This window comes from Pipistrellus kuhlii, unplaced genomic scaffold (assembly GCF_014108245.1).
Source record: "Pipistrellus kuhlii isolate mPipKuh1 unplaced genomic scaffold, mPipKuh1.p scaffold_m20_p_32, whole genome shotgun sequence".
Lineage (NCBI taxonomy): Eukaryota > Metazoa > Chordata > Mammalia > Chiroptera > Vespertilionidae > Pipistrellus > Pipistrellus kuhlii.
The window spans coordinates 2,320,118-2,340,300 of record NW_023425532.1 but is presented as its reverse complement, the minus strand read 5'-3'; the positions used below and the strand labels follow the sequence as shown (position 1 = coordinate 2,340,300).

The 20,183-nt window shown below is 41.9% G+C and overlaps 1 protein-coding gene across 4 annotated transcripts; it reads left to right on the top strand.

Annotated features, from left to right (window-relative positions):
* Positions 1-209: 209 nt before the first annotated feature.
* On the top strand, positions 210-18,326 carry KRBOX4 (KRAB box domain containing 4). 4 transcript variants are annotated; one of them, XM_045570431.1, is made up of 6 exons: positions 210-256; positions 3,864-3,908; positions 8,945-9,071; positions 10,031-10,126; positions 14,216-14,256; positions 16,717-18,326. In XM_045570431.1, the coding sequence occupies exons 1-6, from the start codon at positions 242-244 to the stop codon at positions 16,807-16,809; spliced, it is 417 nt and encodes a 138-aa protein (XP_045426387.1). In that variant the 5' UTR covers positions 210-241; the 3' UTR covers positions 16,810-18,326. The 4 variants fall into 4 exon arrangements, with proteins under 4 accessions (XP_045426387.1, XP_045426386.1, XP_045426385.1 ...); XM_045570430.1 differs by lacking the exon at positions 14,216-14,256 and adding an exon at positions 13,853-13,899; XM_045570429.1 differs by lacking the exon at positions 14,216-14,256 and adding an exon at positions 13,853-13,899 and having other exon boundaries at positions 8,945-9,089.
* Positions 18,327-20,183: the final 1,857 nt, after the last annotated feature.

Here is a 20,183-nt window from a genome sequence, read left to right as displayed (position 1 = left end):
TAGTTAGGCTCATACGCATGCACAGAAGTCCTTTGGTTGATCTCTCTCCCTACCCCCACTTTCCCCTACCTTCCCTGAGGTTTGATGGTCTGATCGGTGCTGCCCTGTCCCTGGATCTATTCTTGTTCATCAGTCTATGTTGTTCATCATTTCTCCTAGATGACTGAGATCATGTGCTACTGGAAATACACTTATAAGAACCAAAAATGAGACAAGCCATAATGGTTATGCCGAGAGGCAAATGAATCAGTCTGTAGTGAGTTCCTTTCTGGGCCAACAGTTCTTTTGAGTCCCAATTTCAATGGCAAACAGTTCCTCATGTGTACATCAAGTGGCAGAGCGCACAGTTTGGTTCCAGAGCTCAGATGCTTCTGAAGTGAGGCATAGCTCCTGGTCCTCCTACGATGGAGCTCTTACTAAATGTTAACATTTAACACTAGAATGAGTTTATTTAAAGGCCTCCTGGTGTCCAATAAAACACAGGCTTTCCTTGTGGACGAAAAGGGGCCACAGGCTAACCTGACTAGCTCAGGGAAAGCCTGCGTGGTGGCCTGGCAAACTCAGAGACCTAAAGTCACCACATAAGATGGTCTGACATGAAAATGTTTTAAATTAGAAAGCAGCTGTGGTGGGTAGTCATGTCTTAGACAGGTATCTTTGCTGACAAAGATCATCTTAACTGAGCCTATTGTGGTACTTTGCATCTATGATTACACACCTGTGGAATGTCAGGTAACTTGTAACTTCCCTTTTCCCAGACCCCTCAGGGCACAACCAATGTGTCAGGGCACCAGGGCAGAGACCACAAATCCCCTCATTTTTATTATAATACTGCTAATTATTGGCTCTAAACTATCCTGTACAAACCTATGTAAAGGAAGTATGTGTCTATCATTTTACTTTTTATCCAGTCCCACAGGTTTCCCCACTTTGCTTTCTCACACCTCCCTAACTGATCACCAAGGGATTTCATGTAACCCACTTACTAGTACATCTCCTCCTTTGATTGTGATGTATAAAACTAAGTGAAGAAGCTACCATTCTCCAGAGCATTAGCTGAGTACTTTGAGATTCTGTTTCCTGGTATTTGTCAACAGTTTGGCTCAAATAAACTCACAAAAACTCTTTACAGATTTGAATGTTTCTTACATTAACATCCTCAATTTCACTTCATCATGAAGGTTACTAGTTGCATTTATGTGCTCACTGTCTTTCCAGAGTCAGGGTGCATAACTAAACCACGGCTCATCAACTTTAGACTCCAGCTTATCTGCCCTGGGCTTCTTTAGTCTACAGAACTCAGTCTGAAGCCCCAGAAGGAGGTAAGTTTCCCAGATCAGAAACAGATATCTGCTGTTAAAGTGATTGTGCCGTGCTAGCTCAGCCAAGGGTTCGGTGAGCCCAAGGGAGGGTGGAGAAGGATGAAGAAAAGACAGACAAAGAGAATAAGCTGGGGCTATGTGGATCTCCTGTGCCTGGCTGAGGCCACAGAAAAAGTTCCAGAGGGCAAGCTGAGCCTTTATTTTATAGCCAGAGGTAAACAAGGTGGTGGTCACCATAGTTACCATGTTCTTATGAGTTTCACTTGTTTTGGTGGCACTTGCTGCCCCTCCCACAGCCCATCAGCGACCCAGAAAGGATCTAGGGGCTCATAAGGTCAAGCTTAATTATGTTAAGAGGGCTGTGCCCTCTATTCTGGGACTTGTTTGCGGCTATGCCACCAGATCAGTCTGAGGCTTAACCCTATAACCGCTCCCTACAAGTGATGGTCCCAGATAAGATGTGTTTATCTTGGAACCTCAGTCCCTCTTCCTTAGGAACAGAGAGTTTGTGTGACAGGAATTGGAGGAGAAGTCCCAGCCCAGAGCCCAGAACTACATGCTCAGAGCAGAGAGAGGAAGCTCACACGAGAGCAGGTCCTGGAAGAGCTGGACCCACAAGGGCCTCTGCCGCTGACTCAACGTCCAGCAATACTGAAGGACTAGTGACAGTGGGCACATGGACCACTATTGGAGAGAGGAGAGTTACAGACAGATGGAGGGGCACTGCCAGGAGGGGGGAGCCTTGCTGTAGTGCCTGCAAGGTCAGGATCAAGCTGGGAAGATCGCTAGCAGCCTTCCAAAGCTTTCCCCTCTCCCAACACCTGTGTGCACTGTGCCATGCTCCCCTCTTTTGCCATTGGCTACTTCTGGATTTGAGTCAGTTCTGTGAGATGAATGTCCCTCCTACTTTTAGCAGAAGTACTGAATCTCCTTTACCCTGCCCAAAGTACACAATAGGTTTTTTAAAATATGTTTTTAGTTTTTTTAATTTGTGGAACTTCAGAGTCATTGCTAGGTATGCTGCCATCTTTTTAAATATATATATATTTTATTGATTTTTTTACAGAGAGGAAGGGAGAGGGATAGAGAGTTAGAAACATCGATGAGAGAGAAACATCGATCAGCGCATCCTGCACACTCCCTACTGGGGATGTGCCTGCAACCAAGGTACATGTTCTTGACCAGAATCGAACTTGGAACCCTTCAGTCTGCAGGCCGACGCTCTATCCATTGAGCCAAACGGGTTTTGGCCAGTTTTGCTGCCTTTTGTTGATGCTACTGTAACTGGGCTTGAGAGCATGATTTATTAAGCTACACGTGCTAAACCCTGTTGTCTCAATGCTGCCGCAGGGATTGTAATAACGGTTATCCAGCACACAAGCCCCTTGCTGAAACTTTCTTTGCAAAACTCCTCAACAAGGAAGAGCATGTAACCAAATCGAAATCATGAGAAAGGGGGAAGGGATGGTGGGGTGAGCCAATGAAGGGCAAAGGGCGCGGGTTCCCAGCTCCATTGGAACTGACCAGTGCTGGGCTCTTCTCCTCCCCACCCTCTCAGCCCTGGTTTGTCTCTTTCCCTCCAAACCACAGCAAGACATCCCTCTCCTCCAGGCTTTGCTCAAGGTCTGTCACCTATAGGGCTCGGTGTGATAGTCAGGGATTTGTAATAATTTTTAATTTTTGACTAGTAATTAATATCCACTGAGAAATGCAAAGAAACAAAAGAGGAAAGTTGAAATCACCATGCAAAGGTTACTCTAAACATTTTAACAAATGCTTTTCCAGACTGCTCTTCCTTAGTACACACATACTGCTTACCAAATGGGATCACACTGCACTTGCTTTTTGTAACCTGATTTTAAACATGTTAAGAAATGAAAACAGGATCCCACGCCATTTTTAAAGCCCATGTGGTATTACTATTTGTATTATTTCTTACTCTATTTATATATTTTTTATTATTATTGATTTGAGAGAGGAAGGAAGAAGAGAAAGATAGAAACATCAACGATGAGAGAGAATCATTGATCAGCTGCCTCCTGCAAACCCCCCACTAGGAATCAAGCCCACAATCTGGGCGTGTGCCCTTGACCAGAATTGAACCTGGGACCCCTCTATCCATTGAACCAAACTGGCCAGGGCTGTATTTCTTACTTTTTAATGGAGGTCTAGTTAAGCCCAAATTTTTGAATGGTGGAAACAACTACACTAACATCCTTGCAGCTTTGTGCTCTTTGTATTTGCTTTTTTTATGGTAAATTTCCAGGAATAGAATTATTGAGAGAAAGGAGTTACCGGGTTATTAATAGCTTCTGAGTAGATGTTTCCAAACACAAGTTAGACATCTGTCCAGGAAATGGAGACAATTCCATGTGCAAAACCCACAAGTGCTTAGCAACATCTCAAGAGAATAGATTGGTGCTACCAGGCCATTGTTCCAGATTATTCTACCCAGGGTACAGGGTGATTGTTATTAGGCTGATGATTATGGCCTCATGGCTGTTTGCACTGACCTTGACCTTCCTAATTCTGCCTTTGTAGACCTCCATCCTTTGTCCAGAGCAGAACAGAATGGCCATGTCCCAGGTGAGTGCCTCGTTTCCCCCCTACTTTGTTTCCAGTGAGCTGCAGGCAGCTTTGGGGAATCTGTAATGTAACCTTGAAAACTCTGTTAATCCCCTCTGTCTGGCCATTTTCTCTTCAACCTGTCATACACCTCAGGTCTCTCCAGTCCTTGCCCTCCCCCAAAAAAGAATAAGAAAAAATAAAGGATAAAGCCTTTTTTCATCTAATCCCACTGAGAAATTCACCTTGTCTTTCTTCTCTTCCTTCTCAGAGAAGATTGTTTAAATACATAGAATCATCTGGCTTCTTCCATTTCTTCACTTCCAGTTCACTTTTGCTTTTTCTTTATGTTGAAAATAATGAAAGTATATCGATGCTTAATGTTTTGATGTGCATAAAAACAGTAGGCAAAACAGTCCCATTCCTTCTCCCCCCAGTACCACGCTCTTCCACAAGATTTCTGCTGCTAACAGTTTGGTGATAACATGGTGTGAATGCATTTACATCAGTTAAATTAACTCAAAACAGATACATATGTAATATCACACATGTTTTTGCACCAATGCCATCCAGCTCCCATACCTATCTTGCTTTTCCCACCTGATTATATATTCTGGGTGGTGTTCCTCATCCTATATAATAAAAAGTTAATATGCAAATTGTCCCCTTGACCAGGAGTTCTACCAGGGCATCCAACCTCCTGTGTCCCCTACCCCCAGCTGGCCCAGCCCAATTATCCCAATCAGGGCGGGCCAGCTGGACCCCATCCATGCACAAATTCATGCACCAGGCCTCTAGTCAATACAAAAATATTATTTTAGTTCCTATCTCGTAGTATGGATGTATCATTTAACTTTTTTTTCTATTCATAGATACTTAGGTTTTTAATTTTCTTCTTCTATTAATAAACAGTGCCTCTTGAATAACTTTCCAGGTATCTATTTAGTAGTGCAGATATTTATGGAGAATATACCTGGAGGTTGGGATTTTAAATCAAAGGCATTCACAATTCAAATTTGCCCTCCCATATCCTAGATTAATTGCTACTTTCACAAAATTTTAAAGGCCAGCTCATGTCTATGTTTAGCTTTTCCAGACTCTTGAAAGATGAAAAGAAATTCAATTCATTTTATGAAGCCACTTAACCTTACATTTGAAGAAGATACTACGATGTAAATCATAGACCATTTTTACTTAAGAATATGCATACTGCTGAAATGGGTTTGGCTAAGTGGATAGAGCATCGGCCTGTGGACTGAAGGGTCCCAGGTTTGATTCCGGTCAAGGGCATGTACCTTGGTTGTGGGCACGTCCCCATTGGGGGGTGTGCAGGAGGCAGCTGATTGATGATTCTCTCTCATCAATGTTTCTTACTCTCTATCCCTCTCTCTTCCTCTCTGTAAAAAATCAATAAAATGTATATTTTTAAAAAGAATATGCATACTAAGTTTCTAAAAACATATTCTAAATAGAGCTTTAATGCAATGAATTGGGCATTTTTTAAAGTAATTTGTACATATGATAAAAATTCAAACAAAAGCTTTGTTTAACAAAAGGTGAAAAAGAATTCTTCCTGTCCCCTTGTCCCCTCATCTCCATTTTTATACATTCTTCTAGATATAAGGTATGCATATCTATCTTGAAATAATCATCCTTTTTCTTTCTGTTTTCTTTTTTACATATGACAGCACATTCTGGTCCTTTTCATGATCATTTTCACTTCACTGTATTTGGTCAGCCCTAGATTTTCTCAAATTGACACTCTTGACATTTGAGGCCAGGTAATGCTGTGTTATAGGGGGCTTGAGGATACATTGGAAGATATTTAGCAACATCGCTGACCTCTACCCTCTTGATGTCAGCACCCCCACCCCACATGGCAATAAAAATTTTTACAGACATTACCAACTCTTCCCTGGAGGACAAAATCACCCAGGGTTGTACCCCATTTACGAAGTGGCCGGTTGATAGCCCACTGGCTGGAAATACCATTACATATTTACCTTCTGTGATGTATAATACATTGAGGATGTTTTGATGCCATAAAAAAAAAACACACACATAGCAATACATATCCATGTACATTTCAGTTTGTATCCATATCTGATCTGGAAGATAACTTTCTAGAAGTGAGAATTCTAGATCAAAGACTGTATATCTTAAGTGTTGACAGTTTAGGGCTTCTAAGCCAGGTGGCCCCTGTCTTCTCTAGTGAGGTCATGGTCCCTAGCAACTGAGCTATCATTTGGGAAGAGTGAGAGGAGAGGGTGAGCTGCTCTGAGAACTCCTGCTTCCTGTCTCATCCTTCTGCAGAGCTAAGTAACACTGATGCCATGTAATGCCTATTGGAGCCTTGTGGGTGCAAAATGTTTCCTTGAATTCAAGACCACCAAGTGTTGGTGTGACAGTATAGAATGCAGAGTGTAAATAAATGGGTTATTGGTCTCTGACAGGAATCCGGGCACTTAGAAAAGTGAGTTTTTGGCTCTAACCCGTTTGGCTCAGTGGATAGAGCGGCAGCCTGCACACTGGGTCCCAGGTTCGATTCCAGTCAAGGGCATGTACCGTGGTTTCGTACACATCCCTAGTAGGAGGTGTGCAGGAGGCAGCTGATCAATGTTTCTCTCTCATTGATGTTTCTAGCTCTCTATTGCTCTCTCTTCCTCTTTGTAAAAAATCAGTAAAATATATTTTAAAAAAAAGAAAGTGAGTTTTTGTTTGGAGGTGACAAGCCAAACATAGACCTTTTTTTTTTTTTTACCTCAATCTGCTGACCAGGCCAGACACAGACTCTCCAGCTTCCTGTTTTGTTTTTGTTTTTTGTTGTTGTTTTGTTTTTTATGATGGACTAGCTAAGATTAGAACTGCTGGTCGTTGTGAGTCCCTTCTGTATAAGGGAAAACCCAGTTCTTCCCCACCATGTCTTTCTTTCCTATATTTCTCATTTTTGTGTCTCTGTCACTATTGACACAGAACACTTCCCCTCTGCCACTTCCGGTCACCAAATGTGTGGAGACTTTTCCCCACAGCAAGCACTTCTCTGTCACTGGGTATCCTACAATCTAACTCATTTTTAACACTAACTACCTGGAGATAGCATCAGTTCCCACAAGTTAAGGGCTCAGTCCCACAAACTGCCCGCCACACCTGTGTTTCTGACCAAGCAGCTAGGGAACCCAGAGGTTCCAGTGACTCCCCATCTTGGTCAATTTGCTAGAGTGCCTCACAGAACTCAGGGAAACACAGGATATGATACAGATGAGCTGCCAGAAGAAGAGCTACATAGGGTGAGGCCTGGTTCTGAGTGCAGAAGCTTCTGTCCTCATGGAGTTGTGGGGGCGGAGGGGGATGTCACCTTCCCTGTATGTGGGTATGTCCACCCACCTGGAAGCTCCCTGAATCCCTTACTATAGGAATTCCTTCAAGGCTTCCCCTCATACATACAATAATTATTAACGCCATTTCCACCCTGGTCCTTTCTCTGGAAGGTGGTGGTTGGGGCTGAAAATGCCAAGCTTCTAATCATGGCTTGGTCTTTCTTGTGACCAGCCCCTGATTCAGGAGTCAATCGAGAGTCACTTCTTTAGAACAGAAAGCGTTCCTAGTGATTTTAACATTTAGGAAATTATAAGGGTTTTAGGAGCTCTGTGCCAGGAACCAGGGAGCAGATACCAAATATACACTGAGTGGCCAGATGATGATGATCTCTGAGCGCATAGTAATCTGGCCACTCAGTGCATATCCTATATAATAAAAGGCTAATATGCAAATTGTCCCCTCAACCAGGAGTTCAACCAGCAGGCAGGCCAGCCAACTGCCCACATCCCCTCCTCCTGGCCAGGCTGGCCAGACCCCACCCATGCACAAATTCATGCACTGGGTCTCCAAAACACACACACACACACACACACACACACACACACACACACACACACACTGAGTGGCCACATTATTATCCAATCAGAGATTATATTTTCTATTATCTCACGGTCATGATTGAGTAATTGCATTTAGAGCTTGTCTAGTTCTGTAGTCTCTATGAAGTCTTCTGTGTCAGCCCCAAGGATAATTTACATCTTCCTCTCTTCTGTTCATAGTCTTCTGTCACTGTCCTCTGAGGGCTGATAACCCTCCTTCCCTCTCACTTTCCCTCCCTCCCTCCATCTCATATATGAGTTTCTAAGTGTTCTTTTACCTCTGCAACACTGAAGCTCCTTCCATTCAGGAGGTGTTTGTTTTTATTCATCTTTACATCCTTGAAACTTAACTGCTTGGTCACTATTCAATAATTATGGGTTAAAAGAATGAATTTCCAGGGTAAGATATTTCTGACACTTGATCTGTTTTTCATAAAGCTTAAAATAATTGTTACATAAACACTTTATATCCTATACTATGCCAAACTGTGGACAGTGAACAGCATAAGGACAGTTATATAGAGGAAGGCAATGCAGTGTCCTGTATTAAAATGAAAGTGTGGAGACCTGGCCAAGTGTGCTCAGGGGATACAGCATCAGCTTGTGCACCAAAGGGTTGCAGGTTTGATTCCCAGTCAAGGACAGGCACTTGGGTTGTAGATTCGCTCCCAGCCCTGGGTTAGGGGTTGCAAGTGAGAGGCAACCAACCGATGTTTCTCTCACATCAATGTCTCTCTCTCTCTCTTATCTCTCTTATCTCTCTCTCTCTCTCTCTCTCTCTCTCTCTCTCTCTCTCTCTCTCTCTCTCTCTCTCTCTCTCCCCCCCCCCCCCACCTCCTCTCTCCCTTCCTCCCTTCCACTATCTCAGAAAAGCAATGGAAAAAAATATCCTCTGGTGAGGATTAACAAAAAAAAAATGTGGGTGTGGAAACCAGACCACATGGGTTTTAATCCTTAATTCCTAGGTGTGTGACCTTGGGTGAGTAACTTTACACTGTGTGTGCCTCACTATCTTCATCTGTCAGGGTACTGGGTGGGGGCAAGGATAGAAATACTTAGGATAGGCACAGAGTAGGCAGTTGATATAAATCATATATATATATAGTCCCCCGAGCACTAAAGAAAAATGTGCTGTTGTAGGAATCATTGACCTTCAGAGACGTGTTTTTGGACTTCACCTTGGAGGAGTGGAAGCAACTAGACTTTTCTCAGAAGAACCTCTACAGGGATGTCATGTTGGAGAACTATGGCCACCTGGTCTCAGTGGGTGAGGGACTGCTCCATGGTGTGGCTAGAATACCCCTATTCATGTCTCCCTCTCTCGGCTGTTGCATGCTCAGGGGTGTCTGAAGCCCTGAATGAGTTCAGGCCTAAGGCTCACTGTCAAGAATTCATAATCCTATTTGCACCCTGCACAGTATGTCTGTGCTCTCGCTTTCTATGCGCATGGTTTGCATGAGGAGAAAATAGCTGTGCTTATGAGACAGTCAAGACCAGACCATCTTTACCCTAGGCCTCGGTTCTAGACTGCCTCCAGCATCCTATATAATAAAAGAGTAATATTCAAATTGACCACCACTCTAACACACAAGATGGCTGCCCCCAGGTGGTCAAAGATGGCTGCCCCCATGGGGTCATAAGATGGCCAGCACAAGATGGCCAACAGGGGAGGACATTTGGGAGGGACCAGGCCTGCAAGGGCGGGGAGTTGTTGGCAATCAGGCCAGCAGGGGAGTGCAATTGGGAAGAAACAGACCTGTAAAGGAGGGTAGTTGGGGGCTATCAAGCCTGCAGAGGAGAGCAATTAGGGGTGACTAGGCCAGCAAAGGAGGAAAGTTGGGGGCAACTGGGCCTGCAGGGAAAGGCAGTTGGGGGTGACCAGGCCTGCAGGGGCAGAAAGTTAGGGGCAATCAGGCTGACAGGGGAACAGTTAGGCAACAATCAGGCTGTCAGGGGAGTAGTTAGGGGTGATCAGCCTGGCAGGCAAAAGCGGTTAGGGGCAATCAGGAAGGTAGGCAGGCAATCTGTTGGTGGCCAGCAATCCTGGATTGTGAGAGGGATGTCTGACTGCCCGTTTAGGGGCCCAAACGGGCAGTTGGGCATCCCTCGAGGAGTCCCAGATTGAAGAGGGTGCAGGCTGAGCTGAGGGACACACCCCCTGTGCACAAATTTTGTGCACTGGACCTCTAGTTAATAATAAAGTCCTGTGTCATTTCACCTCCACAGGATACCTGGTGGATACACCAGATGTGATCTTCAGGTTTGGACAAGGAGAAGAGGCCAGGAAGGAAGATAGAGAATCCATAATACAGAGCTGTCCAGGTGAGCCTGAGCTAGCCAGTCAGGACAGGGCCAGGAGAACACAGTAGAGCAGTGAGAGCTTGGCCTTGGGCATGCCCTTGAGCTCTTCTCAGAGCCCCAGCCTTAAGGACAGGACTCAGGTTGAAATGAGTTGCTGTGATATCCACAGGATGGCCCCCATACACTGGTTGCCTAGCAAGAAGAACCAAGCCTTTTCTTCTCCATCTTTTCTGAAGTTTCAGGGCTTTTCCCCTCTTAGACATTTGTATTGTCATCAGAATAGAAGTAGATGCAGGTATGATTTTGTTTCCTCTTTATTTGCTATATGGTGGGCCCTTTGAGTCTGAAACTTGAAGTCTTCAACCTCAGGGAAATGATCCTACCTGGTTTAATAGAATCAGTGTGGACAAAAAGTTTTGGTAATGACCTTCAACTCTACCAGATCAGGTACCCACTTGTCTCTGCCAGCCCTTTGCGGTGAACAGGGTCAACATTTACACAGGTCTCTGTTTTCTCTTCTTATTTCCTCTAAGACCCTTCCAAAACTGACTTGTGATTGCTTGTTTTCATAATCCTCCTCTTATAGGTACTTCCTTCCCACTCAACTCTTTTGTCTTTTGTATTATCTGTTTATTCAAAAAAGAAATAAAAACTGGACAGGACATTGCTTCATGTTGACAAGCTTCAGTGAGCCATACCTCAGTCCTAAACAGAGCTGCTTTTTCCCCCCTTTATCTGTTTGTTTTTGCTCTGCACCCCTGATGGGGATTCAGGCACTCTTCAGATGTTAGTTTTCTTCTTTCTCCCCCACTCACAGTGCCACTCAGTGTGCCTCTTCCAAATAAGTCTGTCTGGAATGCTGCTACTATTCAGTGTGGTTCTTGGACTAGCAACATGGTCAAGGCCTGGGCTCCAAGAAGAAATACATCTCACATTGACTGCATCTGAATTTGCTGTTAAAATTCGTGTCAGAGCTCCAGCTATAGTCAGGTGCTGACCCAGCTGATCCCAAGTGACTCCTGGGTGCCTTTCCCAGACCCCATGCCTACTGGTCCGAGGCATCCTCTCTCTCAGAACCTTCCTGTACAGGCATGCACCCACCACTCTGTAGCTTCTCCCAGGGATATTTTGAGCTACAATTTCCTCTTTATTGCTCAGTCATTCCCATATCTACTGCCTTATAGAGATTCACCAGGAGTTCCCGTCTACTGATGGCATGCCTTTTCCTACTTCCAATGTTTCCAGGGATTGTAATGGCTGAGTTCATTCTTATTTCAGTGGTATCCTGGAAGGAGGAAAAGCAAACTAGAGGCACAATCCAGCTTGGAGTTCTGATTCCCTTATATAAAAAGTATACAATATTGCCCTGGCTGGTATAGCTCAGTTGGTTAAGCATCATCCTGTGCACTAAATGGCCACTGGTTCTATTCCTGGTCAGGGCACATACCCAGGTTTTGGGTTTGATTCCAGGTCCAGGGTCATATACGAGGACATGAATCAATGTTTCTCTATAAATCAGTGAAAACATTTTAAAAAAGTATTCCTTCCTATATAATAAAATCCTAATATGCAAGTCGACCGAACAATAGAACAATTGGTGGAAGGACCAGTCGCTCTGATGCACACTGATCACCAGGGGACAGGTGCTTAATGCTGGAGCTGCCCCCAGCCTGCAGGTCCCAGGCCAGCCAAGGCAGGTGCAAGTGGGGGTCCCCTGATTGTCCCAAATCACCCTGCAGAGGGAGGCAACCTATGGCAGCAGTGGGGGGAAAGGGCCAGTGAGTGGGTGATGCCAGGCCAGCCAAGGTGGGTGCCAGTAGGGGCCCCCCAGTTGCCCCAACCATCGCCCCACAGATTGGCCCTGATTTCCAGGCAAACTTAGGGACCCTACCCATGCACAAATTTCATGCACTGGGCCTCTAGTAAAATATTAAAAGTAGTGGGGGCTCATGTTATGTAGGAGTTCCGAACAGTATATTATTCAGAGTAATCCTAGTGTGTTTCTAGTCATGCTTCAAGTGCAGCCTCTTCTCAGGGTTTCTGTTTTTAATTCTTGAGAGTTTTTAGTTTTGTCACCCTTCTGTGAAAGATAAGGATTTAGCTCAATTACACATTGGCCTTCTGCTTCCAGCTTCTTCACAATTTTTTAAAAATTATTTTTAGTTTCTTTAATTTGCTGGTTCTTTATGTTGGATAATTTTGGATTCTATCCTAGATACTGGTGATTGTTTTGTTTGTTTGTTTTTTAATATTCATTTATCATGTGATAAACCTGGTTAGATTCAGACCACTAGTTTCATCTCACCATCTGAGGGTGTTGATTATAGTCAGTTCAGTTTTCAAAACCTTCACTGGGCTTCTTTGGATCTGTGTTGTGTATGCACCTTTCAAGAATTAATGTAAGACTTGAGTGATAGTTTAAGTCTTTGTACAATTTTCAAAGTCTTCGCTGTCCTGCCTTAGGTCTGTCTTATGCACATGTTACTCAGGTGTTAGTCTCAGACTTGAGCTGTGGTTTAAATCTTAGTTTAGTTTAGTTCTTAAAGCTTTTGTATGAAGCTTTGCTTTCCTTGCATGCACAGCTCTTGGATGAGCTCATGTCTTATGGAGATTCAGATGCCAAAGTTTTGTGAGGAAAACCTGAGTGATATATAGCTGCTTTTCCACTTTCTGGTTCACCTTCAAGTCTCTCTGCTTTTGTTTACTTGTTAGAATCCTCCAGTAGTTGCTTTACATATTTTGTCCAAAGTTTTTAGTTGAAATGATCAATAGACATACTTCATTGTGGCCAGATGTAGAGGCCTCAATTTAATTAATTCTGGGTTTTATCTTATCTCTGTCCTGTTGCTAGTTGGAATTTAATTTTCCCTTTTCCTAGTTGTATAAGATAGAAGCTTATATCATTAATTTGATAGCTTATTTTTCTAATATAAGCATTGTGAATGCTATGAAAGTCTTTAAGAACTGATCTAGCCGAAACCAGTTTGGCTCAGTGGTAGAGCATCAGTCTGCGGACTGAAAGGTCCCAGGTTTGATTCTGGTCAAGGGCATGTACGTTGGTTGCGGGCACAACCCCGGTAGGGGGTGTGCATGAGGCAGCTGGTCGATGTTTCTCTCTCATCAACGTTTCTAGCTCTCTATCTCTCTCCCTTCCTCTCTGTAAAAAAATCAATAAAATATATATATTTTTAAAAATAGGAACTCTTACCCTTAAAAAAATAAAGAACTGATCTAGCTGTTTTAACACATTTATTGCATAATTGACAAGAAATTGCACATATGTAGAATGTACAATTTGATAAGTTTTGACATGTACACACCCATGAATCGATCACCACAACCAAGATAATGAAGTCATAGATGAGTTGGAAGTATTCCTGCATCTCCAGTTCTGTGGAAGAATTTGTGTAAAATTGGTATTAGTTTTTACTTAAATGTTTGATAGAATTCCCTAGTGAAGGCATCTGGGATTGGCATTTTCTTTGTGGGAAGGTATTAAGCTACAATTTCAATTTCTTTGATATTGGATTATTCTTGAATTAATTTGGTAATTTGTATCTTTCAAGGAATTTGTTCATTTCACCTAAATTAGCATATAGTTGTTCATAATATTCCCTTATTGTCCTTTTTATTTTTTAGGATCAGTGGTAATCTCATTTTAGTTTTTAAAAAGTCTAATTGCATGTAGTAGTGAAAACTATGAACTTCATTTAAAAGGAAATCTTTCCCCCTTTTCTCTGTTTTGAGTCCTGCTCCCCTCATTCCCTCCCTGGACAAACAATATCAAGAATATGGTGAGTATCCTTCTAATCCTTGTTTTTATACTTTAATAGATATCTGTAATTAATATAACATTCTTCTTGTAAATTTATCAGATTGGTGTTTTCAAACAATGGAGTCTTTCTACAACTTGCTTTCTGTATTCAGTGGTGCACTTTGAGCTTTACCTATGCTGATATGTTACATTTACTTCATTCATTTTAACTCTTGTATAGCATGCCAATGTCTGAGTATTGTAGTTCATTAATCCATACCTCTATTGGTGAGCATTTGGTTATTTCTACTGCTTTGTTGCCATTCTTGTACATGTTTCCTGACTTACATTTGCAGAATTTGTCTATGGTGTCACTACAAGTGGAATGCATAGTAGGGTACGTACATTTTCAATTTCACTAGGTGTATTATCTCTTTTCTCTTATAAATAAGTTCAAATTGCCATTGTGTGCTTAAGAGTTTTGCATCTGTGTAAATCACATTTCTTTATAATATGCTCATATTCTGACCTTATTTGCTTTTGGCATTAAGTTCATTCTGTTTTGTATAATATTAAGCATTGTTTTACCATGATTTTATTTTCAACATTTCTCTCTCATTTTGTTCCAGTTGTCTTTTGAAAGCAAAGAGCTAATGTTTAAAAATACAGTGTAATATGGTTAGATTTTAGTTAATATTTGTTTATTGTACTATTACTATATTTGTATTCCTTACTTGTTTGTATTTTATATATATATATAAATATATATCCTGCTTTTTTTAACCTCTTTTTTCTGCTTTTGTTGTATTTTCTTTACTTCCCTTTTCCCCTTTAACTATCTTCCTCCTGAATATTTCAAGTACCAAGCATTATTCTTAACCATGAGTCTTTTCTTGTCCAAAAATGTCTATATCTGTCATATTTCTTTGAAATAATTTCTCTAGGAGTAGAGTTATAAAATGATGATAGCTTCTTTCAGGATTTTGAAAATATCCTTTAATATTTTGGGGGTTTTTTTGTTTGTTTTTTGTGTTTTTTTTACCTAGATAGCGGGTCCCCAAGATCATTACCAGATTCAGATGAGAATGACTCATGGGAATCAGCATATACAATAGTTGTATTTACAGCTAAGATTTATTACAGGGATGAAGTGAACATATAAATTAGATCATAAGGGGAAAACACTAATAGATTCTGGAGGAATTCATGTATAGTATCCCTTATGCTTTCTCTCTCCCATGGAAGGTCACACAGGGCACACTTCTCCTACTAGTGAAAATTCAGCAACCTATGTGATGTTTATGCGCAGGGAAGACTATTCGAGGCTCACCTCCCTCAGATTTTGTTGGAGGCTGGTCAGATATACAAACACGGCCTAGCACATACCAAAATGCAAGACTCCCAGAAAGAAAGGAAGTGTTCAGCATAAATCAGTGTTTGTATGAGCAGCTTTATCTCTTAGGGAATGGTGGGGACATTCCTGAACTCCAAATTCCCAGATGTCAGCCAACGACCAATCTCCCAAGAAGGCTTATCATTTCTCTATTTCTCTTACCATGTTTCTATTTTGTTAGCTCTTTATGCTACATTTTTGCGTTACTTGTCAAGCTCTGTCATCTAATTCATTAAATCTGTCTTTATCTGTGACTAGTTCAACATCTCTAGTTTAGCAACACCTATATATTCTTTTATTTTTATATTTGTTGTCCCAAAATTTCCTATTTTTCACCTGTAGTCCAATTCTTATCTGATTTTTTTTGTATACTTAAAATGTATTTATTTTTAAATCCATATATTTCTAGGAATGTGGGATTATCTTTAAATGTGTCTGCTAATTCTCTCTCTCACAATGATTCATTTCTTTGTGAGATTTTTAATTGCTTACTGTGAGCTCTTCAGTGAGAACTGGTTTTCCATAGATGGTCTGTGAGCCCTAAACTATAAAAACATAACAATATACCTTTTGGAAAGTTTGCCATTGCTAGGAACCTACTAATAACAGGACCAATTTTCAGGTTAATTTTCAGATTGTTGTTGTACTACACTAATAATCACTTGAATTGGTTTACAGAACTAGGTTTTTTGTTTCTTATACACTAGAGGCCTGGTGCATGAATTTCGTGCATGGGGGGGGGCGTTCCCTCAGTCCAGCCTGTGCACTCTCACAGTCCTAGACCCCTCACCCCCTCACTCTTTGCTGCCTACCTTCTCGCTGATCCTTACTGCCACCATTGCTACTCTCACCACACCGGTGAGCCTGGCTTTTGGATGAGTGACACTCGCCCTGTGGGAGCACACTACCACCAGGGGGCAGCTCCTGCATTGAGCATCTTCCCCCAGATGGTCAGTGAGCATCATAACAACCAGTCTGGTTGTTCTGCCGTAAGGGTTGCTTAGACTTTTATAATATAGATAATATCCTTATTTTCAATTCCCTTAACCAGTGGGGAGTCCCTCTAGTTCCTGTTAAACATGGAAACACATTGTGATTCCAGCTTTAAGTGAAAATTATATTCTGAACATTTGTGCCCTGTGATCTGGAGTCCCCTGCAAATCCTCAAGCTTCAGTTTCTGTTCATCCCTCCACTTTAAATTCCCACTTCATTGCTCACATGTAATAAGTTTATTTTCTTGATTTTGAGCTTGACTGTGTTTAAAATTATTTTTGTTAAATATAGGACAGCATTTCTTTGCCTTTTCATTTGGTAGTGGTGGAGGAGAATAAAGAGGGTCTATCCACATCAGCTCAAATCTATTGATAGAAATTCTCAGTGGGGTGTTTATGAATTAATTTTGTCCCATAACATTATAGTAGGAGCATTTACAAGTTTGATGATTTATTGCATTTTTTCCCTAGAATTCTGGCAAGTTGATGACCAGAAAGATAATCACAAGGAAAGCCAAGATAAATCTCTGTGGCAAGCTACATTTATACATCAGGAAACACTGAAGGATGCAAGTGACCAAGAAATAAGAACATGCAGAAAAAATATTTATCACAGCACAGACTTTGTTTCTATAAGACAAAGACTCCTTAAACATTATTCATTGGGAAGATGTTCAAAACATAATTTTAATTATATTAGTCAAAATAGAAGCTATGGAAAAAAGAAAGATGATGAATAGCAGGCATATTGGGAATTATGCTTCCATTCTAATATTGATAAAATTCAACCTGGAGAGAAAAATCTTTGAACCTAAACACCATGGAAACCCTTCCACCATAAATGAGCCCTTAAAAGTCAGAGAATTCAAACTGGGGAGAAATCCTATCAATGTTCTGACTGTGGAAAAGCATTTATCCAGAAAGGAAACCTTGCTTTTCATCATAGAACTCACACTGGAGAGAAACCTTATGAATGCTGTGAATGTGCAAAAGCCTTCAGCCAGAAGTCAACCCTCATTGCACACCAGAGAACGCATACAGGGGAGAAGCCCTATGAATGCAATGAATGTGGGAAAACCTTTATCCAGAAGTCAACTCTAATTAAACATCAGCAAACTCATACAGGAGAGAAATCATTTGTATGTGGTGAATGTGCAAAAGCTTTTAAGAGTTCATATCACCTTATTAGACATGAAAAACACACATTAGGCAAGTATTTTATGAAGGTATCAAATGTGGTAAGTCAAGCCTTATACATCAGAAAACTCAGGTGAGAAACCCACCCCCATGAACATCAGAAAATGCATACAAAAGAGAAAACTTATGAGTGCAACGAATGTGGAAAAAGCTTCAGGGGGAAGTCAGACCTCTCTGTTAATCAGAGAATTCACACAGGAGAAAAACCTTATGAATGTAGCATATGTGGGAAGACTTTCAGTGGAAAATCACATCTCTCTGTCCATCATAGAACTCATACAGGAGAGAGACCTCATGAATGCAGAAGATGTGGGAAAGCCTTTGGTGAGAAATCAACCCTTATTGTACATCAAAGAACTCATACAGGAGAAAAACCCTATAAATGCAATGAATATGGGAAAGCCTTCACTGAAAAATCACCATTGATTACACACCAGAGAATTCATACAGGAGAGAGACCCTATGAATGCAGTGACTGTGGGAAAGCCTTTAGTAAGAAGTCTACTCTCATTAAACATCACAGAATTCATACGGGGGGAAATCCTATGAGTGTAGCAAATGTGGGAAAGTTTTTCATGTGAAATCAACTCTCATTGTACATCATAGAACTCATACAGGAGAGAAACCTTACGAATGCAAAGAATGTGGCAAAGCCTTCAGTGGGAAATCAACTCTCATTAAATATCAGAGAAGTCATTCATGAGATAAAACCTCTTAATATACTTAAAAGGGTTTACATCAGTAGCAGTTATATCAATTCATCCTCAGAAATAACTCTTAAAGTTCATAAATTCTTCATATAGTATTTAATGTTCATTTAATAAAATGTACAAAAGTATAATTGCAGAAACATATAATAAATGTGATCAATTTTTCACCCAGAATTCTTATGCATGCATTACAAATTGTATATCAGAATTCAAAAGTGACAAAACTGTGTCTTGGTGTTGGAAAGCCTTTGGAGAGAATTGAAATGTCATTGCTTATCAGAGTATTTATGCTGTGGAAAAACTAAAGATTTAATGAATTTATAAAACTGTTGTAAATTATGAGAGAACCCAAACATTGTGGAAAAGGTGCAGAGACTGCAAATAAGCACTCATTAGTAACACTAAGATATATTCATTGTGAAATAAAGTCTGACATTTTTAAAAGAACAGTACACTAAAGCATAAAATATAAATCCTAGCTAGGGCAAACTCCCAGTGTATTTCTTAAATAGAGTGAGAAAGGATGGGTCAGCATGATCCATGAGAGGAGCTCAAGCAGAAGATCTTCCACATATTCAGTGCAGAATCACAAACACAGAAAAGACATATAGTAAGCTTTGACACAACTTGCTTAGGAATGCTGCTTACAACATAATATTTTGCCTTTTAAGAAAAGTTAAATCATTTTATGGTTACACTAGAGGCCCAATGTATGAAATTTATGCAAGAGAAGGCCTTCCTTCCCCCCAGCTGCTGACACCAGCTGCCAGCACTGGCTTCTCTCTGGCATCTGGAATCCAGGTTTCCCTCTAGCCACCAGCAGGCACCTGGAACCTGGGCTTCCCTCGCAGCCCTGGTTTTGTCCAGATAGTCATCCAGAAGGACATTTGGTCTAATTAGCATATTACACTTTTATTATTATAGATTTTATGCCTCATTTTATGAGGCAATGAAAGATTTTTAATTTTTAGTGAATCTACCATCACAGCAATATTATTTAAAATAGCAAAAAAAAATTGAATATTCAATGATGGGCAATTGATTGAAGCTATACCAAAAAGGTGGAATAACATAAACCAATTAAGCATTATCCTGTTTGGGGGAAATGTTCACCCCCTAACCACTCCCCTGCCAGCCTGATTGATGCTTAACTGCTCCCCTGCCAGCCTGTTTGCCCCTAACTGCCATCCCCTGTAGGCCTGGTCGCTCCTAACTGCTCTCCCTGCAGCCTGGGTCCCCCCCAACTGCCCTTCCCTACAGGCCTGGTCACCCCCAACTTCCCTCCTATGCCAGCCTGGTGACCCCTAACTGCCCTCCCTGCAAACCTGGTCCCCCCGAACTGCTCTCCACTGCAGCCCTGGGTACCCCCCAATTGCCCTTCCCTGCATGCCCAGTCACCAGCAACCTCCTTCCTCTGCTGGCCTGGTCCCTCCCAACTGCCCTCCCCTGCTGGCCATCTTGTGGTGGCCATCTTGTGTCCACATGGGGGCAAGCCACTTGTGTGTTGGAGTGATGGTCAATCTGCATATTACTCTTTTATTAGATAGGATAGAGGCCTGGTGCATGGGTGGGGGCAGGCTGGTCTGACCTGAAGGATGTCCCGGATCAGGGTGGGGGTTCCCTTGGGGTGTGGGGTGGCCTGGGCAAGGGACCTGTTGTGGTTTGCAGGCTGGTATCTGGAATTTATTTATCTTCTACAATTGAAACGTTGTAGCCTGGAGGGGAGCCAAGCCTTCTGCTTGCTCTGTGGCAACAGCCATTTCTATTAGGGTTTATGTATCTTCTATAATTGAAACTTTGTAGCCTTAAGCAGAGGCCTGGGCTGGCCAGGGTGTGTGGAATGTTTGGCTTCCTCCATTGCTAGGGACAACCCTAGCCTACCGCTCTTTCCAGCTCTGTGGCTGCCACCATTTCTGTTTGGATTTGTTTACCTTCTATAATTGAAACTTTGTAGCCTTGAGTGGAGGCCTAGGCCAGCAAGGGCAGGCAGAAATCTTGACTTCCTCCATTGCCTGGGAAACCCAAGCCTCC